This window comes from Tachypleus tridentatus, chromosome 2, assembly GCF_004210375.1.
Source record: "Tachypleus tridentatus isolate NWPU-2018 chromosome 2, ASM421037v1, whole genome shotgun sequence".
NCBI classification, from domain to species: Eukaryota; Metazoa; Arthropoda; class Merostomata; order Xiphosura; family Limulidae; genus Tachypleus; species Tachypleus tridentatus.
Window position 1 is genome coordinate 123,223,549 of NC_134826.1, and position 16,257 is coordinate 123,239,805.

Consider the following 16,257-nt stretch of genomic DNA (forward strand, 5'->3'; position numbering starts at 1 on the left):
ACTTATATCAACGTACACCAGTACTGGATATTATCAGTCCAAGCAAAATTTTCAAAGATAGGTTACAGAATAAAGGTTTAACATTGTAGTTATTTTACTAGAAATCGCTTTTTAAAACAAAGTGTTTCTTGTTTTATTACGGTAAAATTTCATGGATAGCTAACAGTTTTCTGAAAACAAAAACAAAATGTAGAAAGAATAAAATTAACATTTCTTGCTGACCACGAATGTCTCGTTAAAGTAATAAATTATCTGTTCTTGAAAAAAGTAGTTATTAATTAGTAACGTATTTTTTATAATATCAGTGTTGTGCATTATGAATAAAAGTGATAGAATTAAAAAGAAAAATTGTATATGGTTTCTTGTCTTGTATGTTTGTTTAGTCAAAGAACAGAAGTAATGGAATTACTAAGAAGTTTCTTCTCACCCTTGTTCAATAGATGGCAGCACAAATCAAACTAAGAACACTTGCAAATAATTGTTTCTCTCAATAAATCAATGTCGTATTTCAACCATAATCTTCAGTTACTAGTGTTTTTGAATTTTTCGTATGAAATCACATTGTTTTTGTAATGTCAAAATTTGTCTTTTATTGCAGGAGAAATTCAACCTATTGATGCAATGTATCTCTGAGTTGAAGCACATTAGCGTGAGAGGGGAAGAATTCCTTTACTATAAACACCTCAATGGTAATGCCCCTACTCAAACTTTGCTCATGGAGATGTTACATGCTAAAAGAAAATAACGATGGTGGACCACTTAGAAAACATAATGTATTCTTCCAGTAACCTCATTTATCAGTAAAATGTATTGGTTGCACACCTCAAGTACACAAGATATCTAATCTCTCTTGTTGATGTTTTTGAGGTAGAGGTTTTAATCGTTAGTTGTTTTACATATTTGGAGGCATCCTCTGTTCTTACACAATATTACATCATAATTTTTACCAGCAAGCTGGAGAAAACGTTTATACACATCAAAATTACCTTAAGAAGCTGCCTTTTTGTTTGTAGACTTATGAATTGAAATTTACCAGTGGATCATGAAGTCTGGGCTAACATAAACAATGGAAACCAGAGTAATTAAAGAAGTAGACTGTAATAATTGGTGTAGTATGTTTCATAAAGTATGGAAGCATTAAAGCCAACTGTTTTTATCAGAAATTTATGGGGGAAAAAAAGAGAGAGAGAGAGAGAACAGTTTTTATGTGCTAAAGATGACCTCTTTCAAGTGAGAGATCATTTTGTTGTTGATGGATATACATTCCTTCTGGAGGACTTTGTTATTTTTGTTGTAGGATGTAGGTCATTATGTGTCCAGCTCTATCATTTAGCTGTTTATTGGGTGTTATCGGTGTTGGGTAATATTGTGTAAAAATACTGCAAGTTTGTTGATTGTGTTTAGTACAAAATAAGTATCACCTTCAGAAGTGACTTTATATAATATTGTTGCCTCTGTATTTTCTTGAAATATATAAAATTATGGGCAGCATGCTAACTATTAAGGTAGTATCTGCATTAACATCAAAATTTAGAATGTTGCCCGAAGTGGGTCAAATTAAAAAAAAAAATTGCCCTTTTGGTAAAATTTTTAATGCAGATTTTCGACTCTTAGTGTACATCTCAAATGTGTGCTCTGATCTTTTTGTCGGGAGCCTTTCTAGCCAACAAAATTTATTTAAAGTGCTGGAGTATATCACAAGGATTTATTTTTCACGTTGGTATTTTACTAAAGTTCCAGAAATGTACGGTAAATTATTGAAGGTTTGGAATGAGTTTGTGTTGGTAGAAATTTGTGTAAACAAATAAAAATCATTGATCATTGAAATATTCTTTTCAAAACATTCTGTCGAATAAAGAGCATATATATATATAGTTTCTCACTAGCTATAAACTCTCTAAGAAAAAAAAACTAAATAAAATGTACATATTATTGATTCAGTGTTTTTGTTTTCAATGCTGCAAGACGCACAAATTTCTGCTATATTGAGATCACCTTGTGAAAATACAGCGCTGCCATTGTGATTTTCTCCCAGCAAGTGACCATAGGTCAGTTTGAATAATAGGAGAAGTTTTTTTTTAAGATCATGATGTTTTTGGCTCTTGTTAACTGAATTATAACTTCTTGTTGTTACCTTTGTGCCTATGATAATTTAGATTTTATTGTTATATTTGAACTTTGTACAGTCTATCAGTAATGTCACTACCTGTTGTTTTAATAACTGCTGTCCAGTTTTACCACACCCTGCCAGTAATGGGCTGGTTGTTTAAAGGCCATAAATCGCATTATTATTAGTTTAATCTCATTCAGAATACTACAACTTTGTCTCCAGCCCCAACTCAGTCACTAAATGTCGTAATTTTGTATATGAAAATAGTCATGTCTATCTGGTGTATTGCTGTCAGTCGTTAACAATTTAAATGTGGAATTCAATGACAGAAACTTAAAAGTATCAACATCGGTGAGATGAAACAGAGATTTCTGATTTTTTAGAATATTTTACCTAGAAATTTAAAGTAAATAAGATTATAGAAGCTATAGAATTTGTTTTATATTGATGAATTTTTTGTATTTTTATTGTAAATGATTACGAATTTTAATGACAGATAGTAATTAAAAAAAGTGTTAACAATGGCAGCAAAGCAGATATATTTAGGTACTGTTTGTTCTTACATCATGAGCATGTAAATAATTGGTGATTTCTGGTTGAAATACTGAAGTTTATGTTATGATCACATGTTTTAAAGGTAGGTTATTGTTACAGATCTTTGATCTCACACATTTGTCTTGTTCGTTGCTCCAGAAATTTAGGTTTTGTACGTAATTAACAACATCACTGACGCTAGTAATAATGCAGTAACATTTTATGAGACAAGTTGAACAACGCTCGTTTCTTTGTCCTTAAGCCTTTTATACATATAGCCGTATGGGTTATTGCAATAAAGAATAACGATTTTAACTTGTTTTAATTGGATCTGGCCAACTTGTAATTAGCAGTCGCATTGATTAATACATATTTTAAAATGTTCTTGATTAGCACAGTGTAATTTGTAGTATTGGTGTAAGTTTATGACGCAAGATCTTGTATAAATGATCGGTAGATGGTGCTGATGAGGTTAAGGTAGAGATCATAACAATAACCTTTGTCTTTAAAAACAATCATTCTGGTGTCCATAAATCACATGATACCCCTGTATAACAATGAAAAGGAAATAAAACTCCTTTATAAATTGAAACTTGGTGTTTCTGCAATTATTTATTACAGAATAACGCATACGTCTATATTGTCTAAAATTAGCGTGAAATATACACCATGTAAACGGAATTATTGTCAAATGTTATTCTACAGACGACGCTACTACAAACATCACTTAAATGTAATAATTTATGATAACTTACAAAGAGTGAACACAGTGCGCTTGCTAAACGTGCGCACGGACAACTAAGGGGATCAACTCATGAGTAGGAATTGCAACGTTTGGAATGCGTTTGCTAGTGAGGCTTTCCAAACCTCCATAATTATAGGAAACTTCCTGGATTTAGAAAAAAAAGCTTCAGGATTTGAACCCCAATTCAATAGGCAGGATAATGTGTATAGTAATACCGACCTTTACTACAGCTCAAGTTTCGTTTTATAACAAAAGTTTTAGCTGATTACGGTAAGGTTGTGAAATATACAAAGACATCATTCGGAATTATCCATCTACAACTTTCAAAAGTCATTTCCAAAGGAACAAGGTTACTTTCGAATGCTTCTTAAGAACTCTTTCTCTAGGCATAACAGCACAATAGTATTGGCAGAGCCACATGAAATCCAGAACAAATTTGTTTTTCGGAAATATGAATATTTCATGTAAACTACAGAAGTATTTTAAAACTATAGCGCAGTATAAGGCTTGTTTGTTTTGAATTTCGTGCAAGGATGCTTTAGGACTATCTGTACTAGACTTCCCTAATTTAGTAGTGTAAGACTAGAAGGAAGGCAGCGAGTTAACCAACTCTTAGGTTACTTCTTTACTAACGAATAATGGGATTGATCGTCGTGTTATAACGCACCCATAATTAACAGGGATTTGAGTACACCACCTCACAAATTTCCCTAACCACCAGGCCCGCCAGCACAAGGAGTAACTTAACTTATATGTATATAAAAACACGCATTAAGTTTCATATTTTATAAGAGAGTATCTCATAAATAAAGTGAACATTTGCAATTGTTTCAATAGACAAGTTTTTCGTGTCATTAATTAAGAACCTGTAAGAATTTCATAGTTTAATTATACAAACCAGTTGAGTCTTAAATCATTGACTTGTACTTAACCCTATTTTAGTGATATTTGCAAGGTCTAATATTCACAAAATTGGTGAACGTCCTTCACTCTACTTTTGAAACATAAATACCTCCAGACCCTAAAATCGCATGGATATAGGAAATAGTAGATAGTAGCTTAATGACAAAACATTGTCATTGTCAACTTCGTGATCATATTGTAAGAAGTATGGAACTGACAACTACAGGTCCTGCTATATTCATTTTGAGAAGTTTGTTTTGTAATAGTTTAAAAATTAATGCATGATTTGTTATCTTTTAACAGTGCCTGTAAAATGGAAAACGTACTAGTTTAAACACGTTTTTTCTTGTTTGCTTATTTTGTTTTCATATAGATATATGCATTGTAACGGCTTTATTATTCCATATTTATTTTAATATCTGTGTTTCAATTTAATATACATTTTAAAATGCGTGTAACTTGTACTGTTAAATGTGTATTGCGAAAGATTCGTCTGTTCTCTAAATTTGTAGCATATTCCCGAGTGTAAGAATCAGCAATATGATATACGAAAGCCCTAGCGTATCTCCCAATATTATTACCAACTAAACTTTCGAGAACCTCATCCTAAATGTTTATAAATCGACTCGCGAAGAGACAGTTTTTATACTGTTGGTTTGGCACAGTTCATTATAAACCACTTTAACTGTGATAAACGCTTATTAATTGGAGAACTACAGATACTTGTCTAGGAACGTTTCTAGATTTTCAAGATTACAAACCATTTAATTTTAGAGGATTAACTTAGGATGTTAGTATTTCTACGACAACATTAGATATCTTCCTCAGTGAAAAGTTAGTGTATATACGGCGTCGGCCAGCCAAGAACAGAGCCAAGTGTACCTGTGTACATCAACAAAAAAAAAAATAAATACTGATATAAAAATCAGTATTGTTTGGAAGTTTATAGAACTTTTGTATATAAATCATTATTTGTAATAACCATTATTATAAATTGTGTTGTTGTTTGAATATTAAAGTATACGTGTATTACAAAGGAAAATCGTGTGTATCAATCTTGTTGGTAAATATAATAAATTTGATACATATTAGCATTCAATTAACCTCTAAATCTAAATTTCCAGCTATTTGGAATCGTAATACCCAGCATAACAAATCGAAAGTTCGCCCGAAATATAATATGTAACATTATGTACAAGTTAAACAATAGAAATCATTTATGGATTAATATACCTTTAGAGGAATATTCCTGTTAGTGGTGAGGACACCACCCAGGGAAGGTTCTGTACTTTCAGTTTACCTCCTCTAAAGTCTAAATGTCCACACACGTGTTTGCCGAGTGTGGTAGCTCGTGAAAGGGAGGAGAAGATTCTAGTGGTTGAGGGATCCAACCCCAACATGCCACTTTGGCTTTGAATTCTCGTAGACCTTGGAGTGCCCCTCAGGGTCAGTCGGTTGTTCCAATTGAAGTAGGGCCAACTGAGCACCAGTGTTGGATGTTCTCAACGGGAGCTATGGACATTACGTCTGATGCTGGTGTCTGGGTATAGTGCTCACGAAACCCTGACATTACTGCAATGTCTTTGTTTGTCATTTTAGTATGTCTGCGTAGGGCTTCATGGTTTATAGGGTTAGTGGGCACCGAATCTTTCTTTTATTATGGATTCCCAATTCCAAGTAAAAATAAAATAAGAAAAAACAGCTCATTGGTAAACGTCCACATCATGAAGATTTTGAACAGAAGTCTTTACCTTCTACACCTTTACCATCTTTTCTCATACTACATTCTTTATCAGACATATCTTTAGGGTAAATGTCTTCCTTTTTTATTTAAAATGAAGTGGTCGAACCTGTTATTTACTGCCTCTTTTGCTATTTTTCTAGTTGTTTTTAACAAAATCTGGCAGGAGAATGTTTTCTTGATGCTTGGTTCCAGGCTGTTATCTTCCCTTTATCTAATCCAAGGAAGGATCTCAAGATCCCTTGTAATTATCGTCCAATTGCTTTCATCAGTTGTTTGTGTAAAATCTTAGAGAGGATGGTTAACGCTCATCGGTTCCTCGCATCAAACAACCTCCTCTCGACCACCCAGTGTGGGTTCCAATGATAGTGCTCCACTGTAGGCCACCTGATTCGACTTAAAATGTCCATCAGAGAAGTCTTCCTCAAGTGGCAACATCTTATTTTCTTTGACCTTCAGAAGGCTTACGTACTAGTTCGAGGTACGGCATTTTGCGAGACTTCCACTCATATGGGTTGTGTGGCTATTTACTCACTTTTATTCAAATCTTTAATACACCAGTGATTCCACATCGGTGTGGGAACGACACTTTCCCTTTTTTTTTTTGAAAGGAACTTGGAACTCCTCAACCACATGTCTTAAGCATTACTCATTTGAGTGTGAAGGTTAATGCTATCATTGCACAACTTCCTTCTACCATAGAAGATGCTCCTCAATGTGGATTTCTGTACGTGGTGAGGAGACCTCCCAGGGAAGGTTCTGTTCTTTCAGTTTAGCGCCTCTGGGATCTAAACATCCGCCCATGTGTTTGCCGTGCGTGGCGACCCACGAAGGAGAGGAAAGGATCCTGGTGGTTGAGAGGTCCAACCCTAACACACCACTTTAGCTTTGAATTCCTGGAGACGGGTGGCCGTGGGTTGGCCAGTCTTGGGTCAATCAGCTGGTCCACTTGGGGAACCAAGTACCAGTGTTGGATGTTCTCAACAGGTGTTGTGGACATTGTATCTGATGCTGGGGTTTGGGTATAGTGCTCACGAAACCCTGGCATTGCTGCAGTGTCTTTGTTTGGCATTGTAATGCATCTTCTTGTAGGGCTCCATGGTGGGTTGGGTCAGTGGGTACCGAAATATTCCTTTTTTAATATGGATTCTCCAAATCAAAACGTAAATAAAATAGTGAAAAACGGTTCATAGGTAAACGACCACGTCTTGAAGATTCTGAACTGCAATCTTCAACATCTGTACCTCATTATCTTGTACTACATTCTCTTTCAGACAAATTTTTAGAGCAAATGTCTCCCTTTTTCGTTCAGAAGGGACTAGAGGGGAGCTGACTCTCCAAAGTCAGTAAAGAAGCTTCGATCTAGTGACATATTGATGGAAATATCCACATCTCAACACAGTGAACTCCTCTTGCATTCAAAGACAATTGGGGACATACTATTGAGGTTATACCTCATGCTACTTCGAATTCATCACAAGCAGTTATTGTTAAGAGGAATTTGAAGAACATCCTTGAGTCAGAGATTCTTGCTGGTTTCTCCACTCAAGAAGTTTCTGCCGTGATGTGTATCTCCACTCGCAAAGATGGAATTACGACGCCGACCAATATCCTCGTTCTGACATTTACATCACCACGTCCACCTGCCACCGTCAAGGCAGGTTATCTTAATTGCAGGGTATGGCTGTACATTCCAAATCCTCTCAGATGTTTCCAGTGTCAGCAGACCACCCAAAGACGTCTTGTCGTGATTTCGTGTGCTTGTTGCAGTGGCAAAGATCATGATGCCTATGAGTGTGAAATAGACTCTCATTGCATCAATTGCAAGGGCTCTCATCCCTCCTACTTTCGTTCTTGCCCTAAATGGTTGGACGAAAAAGAAGTGCAGCATTTGAAAACGATTCATAACAATACTTATCCTGAGGCTCGAAAGTTGCTGTTCACCACTTCATCTCGGACGTATGCTGCTACACTTCGTTCCACTATATGGTGGGAGTGCAGGCGAATTTCTCTGTGCCCCCAAAATAATCATTCTCAAACCAAATGAGAAGTCTTTTGACCTCCATGGTTAAAAAGTTGATGAATAAACTTTAACACTCATCTCTGTCCCTTACATACATTCCAGCAAATCCTAAGATCCATTTCCTTTGGTTCCAGGTACAGGCCTTTCCTCAGATACATCCTCCTCTCCCACCCCAAGATGCAAAACGATCATTTGTTCATGTCCTCAGTCTCTGAAATCCTCTTCTAACGGCAAAGACCTGCTCAATTGACCCAGGGCAGATCCATGGAGGTCGATAGACCTCCCTTGAATAAAGACTGTAAAGAAAAAAGGCATGGTTGTGAACAGAATGGTTCTTTCACCCAATTCGTCTACACAAATAAAAACAGCCACCTTGATACAATGGAACTGTCGAGATTTAGTTCAAATCTGGATGACATCAAAACACTGATTGCTTCCTACCATCCTGTATGTCTTTCCTTACAGCAAACATTTCTGAAACCTGCCGATACAATCCCCTTCTGACAGTTTTCTTTGTACAGAAATGACAGGCTGTGTGATTGAGGGGTGGCACTCTTGGGTGATCAGCGTGTGCTCACCCTGTCTTTGCCACTCGGCATAGTGCTTCACCAGTTCAGAGCTTATACATAGTCTCATGAAACTTCTTTGCACCTCTGCCATTTGCAACTGTCTTTACTATATTCTTCAAAACTTTGTTCCTTACCTGGGGTGTTTTTTCTTCCTCTATGGGCCGTACTTTTTCAGAACAGAAGATCTGCCATTGCTACTTTTGGTTTTCATATTCAAGTGGATGAATTGGGTCTGTCCTTGAATAACATGGCTGTATCCATGTTTGGCGCGACCGGGATTCAAACCGCGACCCTTTTTACAAGTCGAACGTCTTAACCCACCTGGTCATAACGGCCAGGAGGGGGAGAGAAGTTTATTCTTATTCGCTCTTCTATTATAGCTTTAAGAGTACAAGAAAAGTAAAGACAACACGTTTTTCTTGTTTATTATTGTATTGTAGAGTTATAAATCTAATGACATTATTTCTATGCAAAGCAATTGGTCTATTATTAAACTTAAATTTGAATATTAAGGGAGAAAACTTTTATTAATCATGAAAAACAATGCTTAAAAAGTGTATGTACGCTTATTAAAAGTCAACTCATCATCAGTGTAGTTTTTTTTAAACATTATGGGGGATTCACTTAACAACAATAGCGAATTTAAACTTTTTTCGTTACTGAAAAAGATGTGTGGATCACTTAAAACGTGAATACATATCATTTCTGTAATTATAGGTATTATTAAACACGAGTTTGAGGGTGATTGATATATCAGAGGAAGTGAAGTACTTATTTATTGTCAGACGCATAGTGGAAGAGTGATGTATCTATGTTGTGCCAGTTGCTTGGATTTAGCCCCAAACTTGAGCGTAATGAGTCTGGAAATTTGTAGCTGAGCGACATATAGACTATACATTTAGTGCTTAAATTCCTTAAGTAATACTACTTACAGTTTCAGACAGCATCATTAGTTGTGTGTGATATTTACATAACATTTCTCTCTTAGTACATAATTAAGTTATATTCAAAAACACAGACGAAACTGTTAATAACTACAATATGAAATAGTCAGGGTAATAAAGTTTTTTATACAAAGTTTCAATAGTTTTCATTGAAAAACTACTAATCTCTAACCCAGGGGGTTAAGACCCTCGACTCGTAATCTGAGGGTCGCTGGTTCGAAACCCCGCCCCACCAAAGCTGCTCGCCCTTTCAGCCGTGGGGGCGTTATATAGGTATGGTAAATCCCACTATTCCTTGGTAAAAAAGTACCCCAAGAGTTGGTGATGACTAGCTGCCTTGCTTCTAGCCTTACACTGGCTAGGGACGGCTAGCGCAGATAGCCCTCGAGTAGCGTTGCGCGAAATTAAACACGATAAAAAATTTGTTTAAAGTTTCTTGATGAAAGCAACGGTTGAACAGAGGTATGACAAGACACTTTGTATTGATGAACCCATACCCTGAGGGCCTCGTTTCCAGATAGAGATTCCTCTTCATTATATTGTTTACTGTGGGCCGGAACACAGACAGTTTTTACCACTAACCTTTATGTTTGTGGGTTTTCACCTGTTACACAACGCCACTTATTGCAGCTCTCTTTCTGGATGGTCTCCTGAACTCAAATTTGATCTTTATTCGTTTGTTTTCTAACTTCATTATGTAAACTTGACATCATTATGGAAATTCTATAAAAAATGCTATGTAAACACACCTTGATAGTAATGTATAAAGAATTTCCACTGAAAGAAGCTGTTACATACCTTTTCCAAAAGCTATGAATTTTCGGTGGCACCACACTAACTACCACCCTTATTTCGGGTTTCGTTGTCACGTGCCACAGATATTCAATACTTTTCAGCATTACATAGTTAAGTTCTGCGAAACACAAGGTATCTAAACTCCTATGATTACTTACCATCAAAAGAAAATAGTTGAACGATTTAAATTACTTCCATTCAATGATTGCATCACATCGAGTCCAGAAATACACGAGTACAATCTCTTGGAAATATGAGTAACGTTAACGAATTATACTTGTCTTTCAAAAAAAAAAGTAATCCATGTGTATTAACATCATTGGTGAATTTCACATGCTTTGCTGCTTTCTAATCCCGAAGGTTCCTTCACGCAAGTGGCTAATATGTTAGGAAATAACCGTTTGCTGAAGAATATCTCATTCAAAAACAATTAAGACTTTGATCCTCCACGAATTTACTAAACTTTCCTATATCTGTATATAATAATATTCAAAATTCCATCAAGAACCTTCGACTAAACAGTGTATTCGTCCTCAGTCTTTTTATAAGCACGTTTCTGAACCGTAAGGTAGAAATGTACAGTGTATAAACACATACACACACTTTAAATGGTAGTCATTTATAACAGTTCCTCATAAAACCACTGTTAGAAAAATTATTTTATTTCACATATGCAAGTTTCTCTCTTTCATGGAACAGCAATACATACACAAAAAGTTCCAAAGTCAGTATTGTCAAGAAAAATTACAATCACATTGAATATCTTGAAAAGAATAGATGAGAAAATAGTTATTTTACATGCAAAGATAAAAGTACAAATATCATATTAAAAACCAACAACACGTACAAATAGAAACTGTAAACTGGTTTACCACTCACTGAAACCCCACAGACAGCACACTTTGTGCAGGCAAAATGATGAGTTTATTTAATAAGAACAAGAAAGCACCTCTATCTCAATGTGTGCACCCATAAACACTTAATGAATTACAGGGGTGTCAATACACCTGGATCCACATCACAAAATTTTTAAACTACTAGTAGATAACGATTAATTTTCACCAACATTGGTACAGAAATTGTTTGTACAAGATATATTTTATATTGTTACACAATTTGTTTACTACTCCTGTACATTCCAAACAAACATGAATTATGCATACAATAAAGAGAATTCTTTATGACCTGCAACTTTACCCTCAGCTTTGTAACAATACTTACTAAACATCTAAATACAGCTTCAAGTAATACATTAACAATTCTTTTATCAAAATACGAACTTAAAAATGTACCTAAGCAATACATTCAAAATACCTTCTCACAATAAAAATCATTTATTTCACACCCCCTTAACATTTACAGAACTAGCAATTCTTACATTCAAAGTAGAAAAATCATGCTTACCAAGATGATTATGCAATAAAAAGGTTATTAACCATTGTAACTGTGGCAGTATTTAAAAAAAAGACCCAGAAACAATAGGTTCTTCTGATCATTGAAGACATTTACAAATATAGGATGTGATGACATCACGATATGAAGAAAGATTTGTTCATTTATCCAAAGGCATAGTTTAAAGATTCTCTGAATTTTGTTAAAAAATATTTCTTCTTTCAACAACAAAGTAATCTTTCTCTGTTATAAAATAAATGGAATAACTGTTTTAAGAAAACAAAGTATTTAAATACTTAATGTGATGTGAACTCAACTAAGTAGTGATGAGAAACATCACTCATGATACCACCCACAGTATAGGATCTGATAAGCAAGAGGTCAACTGAACCAGTAATCACCATGTAGCCTTACTGAAAAAATATTATCTATTTTAAAATCAAACTTAAATTTCTTAGACACGTGCAAGAAAATCTTCACTTAACAAGGATAAAACATCATGCTTGTTAACGACATGCTTCAAGGTTTGCAAAATATTGCTGATTAATAATCTTATTATCAAAAAATCATGAAGGTTACTAAAGACCATTAACTTTAGTTAATGTTATTGAAGAATAAGCCAAAGGCAACAAGGTTAAAACATTGTTACTATAGTGAAAAGTTAAGGTCACAAATTTCATGTAATATTACAGGAATAAAAACTTAAAAGAAAAATAACTTTAGTTTTACTGAAGTATAAACTAACTATTAATATTAACTTCATACAAAAATTATTTCTCATTCTTACATGTCAATACCAAGAGCATCTAAATGGGGAGTTCACTAGCTTTCCTTGATTCTCCCAAAACCAACCTGGATATTTCATGTCTTGTGTTACTAATATACTTAAACATAAAACTCTCTTCCTCAATTCTGAGAAAATTAACCCAGTAGTTTCTTTTGTTAGCAGCATGCTTAAAAGCTATACAAAAAGCCCACTAGCTTTCTCTTGATCTTTACAAATAACTAGATATTGCATTTCTTATACTAGTACATTTTGGAAGATTAAATGTACAACTTGCCAACTTTCATTTTATAAGATTAATCTAGATAATTCATGTAATCAGTGTACAGTATAATAACAGTAATCACATTATGCAGCTTATTAGTTTTACCTTGATTTTTAGGAAAACAAAAAGAATAGCCAGAAAAACTGTCATATGTTATCTGTACAGTTCAAAGCAACATCCATATGAAGCAGTAGAAAAATCAGTACCTGACATTTTTTATGTGCTTACATTAATAACATGTCCAGAGCATAACATTTATGTTCATTTAAATCCATAGACAGTTCATGTAAATGGGATTTGTCAATTATTTTGATCCTGTGTGTAATGGCATTTATCTAATTTTATTATTATTATTGTGTGTGTGGATGACCACTTATTACACCTCAGACCAATTAAAAACCCTACAAATGCATAACTATTCAGCACTGGCTCAAAAAGTATATTTAACCATATATATCTTTATATTCAAGGTTATTATTTCAGTATAGCTTTTCACATGAACTAGTGAAAAACTGATTCATTACAACATAATACACAAATATATGTACTTAACATGATATGAAGTTAAAACTATTAGCTACCAGTTAACATTCTCAACTGTATACTCATTATACAATCACATAGAATTAACAAAGCTGTTATGATACATCATATTAAGGACAGAACTTTAGTTCAATACACTGTACTTTAACGTGAGAGTTAAAATATGAAAACTGATGTATAACAGCTTGCTTTAATAAATACTTATTTTACCTGTGCAATATAATAAACATATTTATGTTCGCACATAATACTGTGATGTGCTTTCAATAATCAACAATCTTGAAGGCATTATAATACATATTAGTTGGTCATGCTTCACAAAAGTTATACTACACAGTTCAAATACATAACAAATTTTGTAAAACTTTTTAAGACTTGTTCGATTATGAAACAAATTCTTGATGTAGAATCATAAATAATTTATCTTTATGATAATCAAAAATGAAAGCAATTAAATAAAATAAAAGATAATAGAAAGACAAAAATAAAAGATAATAGAAAGACATTTTTTTCTGTAAATGAAGTCAACTCTGATTCATTAGTATATTCATTCTAACAACCAAACATTATTGTAAGTACTGGTTAAAAGATCAGCAATTTGAAAGTGCCTTGACTGCCTTATATAAAGGAACAAGGCTACATAACACAAGTTATTTTTTTTAATGTGATATTCTAGTCTTTTAGCATAAAAATAAACAAACTTTAATAGCATTTCCAACCATCTACATCTCTTTTATGATGTTATTAAATGTTTTTTGTATTCACGCTTGAGCTTGTAAACCAAATAAACTTTTGATTACAACTTACATTTTGGGATTGTTGTATGATTCTTGTTCAAAAACAAAGAAAGCATCTTCCATAAAGTGTTATTTTTTTGTTCTTAAGTGAATTAGTTAAAACATGTAGGATAACCAACAACAAAATTCACAGTTACAGATAAAACTTACAAAGTTAATATATAAACTGGAATAAATATTCATCATTTAGCAAACATTTTAGTTATTAAATTTAAATCTCACCTTTGCTGAGTATCCCATAATGCTTCAAAATTATAGTTCTTACTTTCTTGCTAAATGGATATTATAAATGCTCCAAAGTACTTTCTCTCCCTCATGTGAGCAGATATAATATTATAAATATTATTGTAGATTTTTATATTACTTTTGAATGCTTTTAATATTATTAAAAAAATGAAAAAAATATTTTTACACATTTAAGTTTTATTTAATTTTGATTTGTACTATCCTAATCTTTAAGTTTATGAAATCTATGATGTATTTTTTTCTTCCAAGATCTGGTTTTACTTGAAATGTTAAGATTACTTAGGCTTATGACTGATTTAGAATCATTTAAATAAGCATAACCTGCTTTGCTGGAATAAAAAAATTTGGTTATTATTAATTACCTTTATATGGATATGATTTAATTAAAATAGAAACACAAAGTAAAATCCTGATTTCTGAAAATCTTGATACAAGAAGTTTTGAAACTGCACAAATACTCAAGAAAAAAAGAAATCAAACAATTGCATGACACAAGTTTTTGTTCCCTCATATAATGGCACATTTTACTCTTTTCTCCTTTGAAAGCAAAACAGCTTAATAAATCTTCCAGAACAGTAAAAGAAATTCATGAATTCTGGTATTTATAAATGTACCTTACATACCAAACACTATAACATCAAGCAGCAAAGTTTGTTAATGACAATACTGATATACAAGTGCCTGTACGAAAAAAAACCTTTACCTTCTTTGCTGCCATAGCATATATATCTTACATATTTTTGAATCAATTTTATATATACATAGACCATTTGCTTTCAGTTATTTACATTAAATATCTGCTTTTATGTGATATACATCCAAAGTCCTGATTTGTGCACAATAATAATTGCATATTATGATGTTTCTTTTCTTATTGTCAGCTTTCTGTGACTAGACTGACAAGCAATCATACAAAGCCAGCTTTGACAAAAGTACAAGATTTCGATAATTTATTAGTTCTTTATATCAACAGATTATACAATGATCATAAACAATGCATATAATCAAAAGATTATAACCACAACATCCACTGCAGAAAATATATGTCTTTCCAGTGAATTACTACCACAACATCAAATACACAAAACATCACTGTATCTAGATGATAATCATTTTAATCTTTAATGAAGAAATGACCTGTTCTTCTAGTAGATGATCAGTGAAGATAGCCAATCAACTAAAAAACTTCTTGCAGTATCTATTTATCAGTGCATCAAATGAAAAAAATCATTACTTTCAGTTCAGTGTACAATCTTCACAGGTTCCACCATAAACAAGTCTTTTAATAAGTGATCCTGTGCCTTATGTACACAATATGTTGTCTCATTGTAGTTAATCTCACAACATCCAAAGCAGAAGAAAAAAATCAGCATTTCTACTATAAGGTCACATAAGCTAATGCAGGAGTAATTTCTCTGTTAATACTTGCCACCACAGTAACATCTAATTCTTACATTGCGTTATTAGGTGATCTTAACAGCATACAAAGCAGAAGATTAGTCATGAATCTAAACAGAACCCAATAAAAAAAGAAACATTTTAGAAATTATAATCATATTATCTGATTGAAGACCCTTAACTTTAATTTCATAATCATCACAGAGTATGATATGAAAAACATCTACATATAAAGCTACAATATCATTGAATGCAATGCAAATTGTGCTTCTAGTAGGTGACTTTTACCACACAGTGCTATCTGTGTTCAATCACTACTTTCTCTAGCTTGGTCTTGCTAGATTGAGACTTGCTGCTCTGGCTTCCTAACGTAGTCTTTCCATCTTTGTCAATGAACAGTTGCAGTCCACGATCTACGGAAATTAGAAACCAAACATCAAATTAAATGTATTTTTTTCTTTTTTGCTT

At 33.4% G+C, this 16,257-nt stretch overlaps 2 protein-coding genes across 24 annotated transcripts in view; one reads left to right on the plus strand and one right to left on the minus strand.

Moving 5' to 3' along the window:
* LOC143244996 (nuclear hormone receptor FTZ-F1-like) overlaps positions 1-3,236 on the plus strand; it is a 105,655-nt gene extending 102,419 nt beyond the window's left edge. For all 15 annotated transcript variants that reach the window (XM_076490679.1, XM_076490695.1, XM_076490686.1 and 12 more), the window contains one exon: positions 599-3,236. In XM_076490679.1, the coding sequence (XP_076346794.1) occupies positions 599-745 (147 nt within the window). In that variant the 3' untranslated portion in view covers positions 746-3,236. The remainder of the gene's footprint in view (positions 1-598) is intronic.
* Positions 3,237-11,005: 7,769 nt separating this feature from the next.
* Positions 11,006-16,257, minus strand: part of LOC143244997 (early estrogen-induced gene 1 protein-like) — a 75,795-nt gene continuing 70,543 nt past the window's right edge. For all 9 annotated transcript variants that reach the window (XM_076490697.1, XM_076490698.1, XM_076490700.1 and 6 more), the window contains one exon: positions 11,006-16,202. In XM_076490697.1, coding sequence (XP_076346812.1) covers positions 16,087-16,202 — 116 coding nt within the window. In that variant the 3' untranslated portion in view covers positions 11,006-16,086. The remainder of the gene's footprint in view (positions 16,203-16,257) is intronic.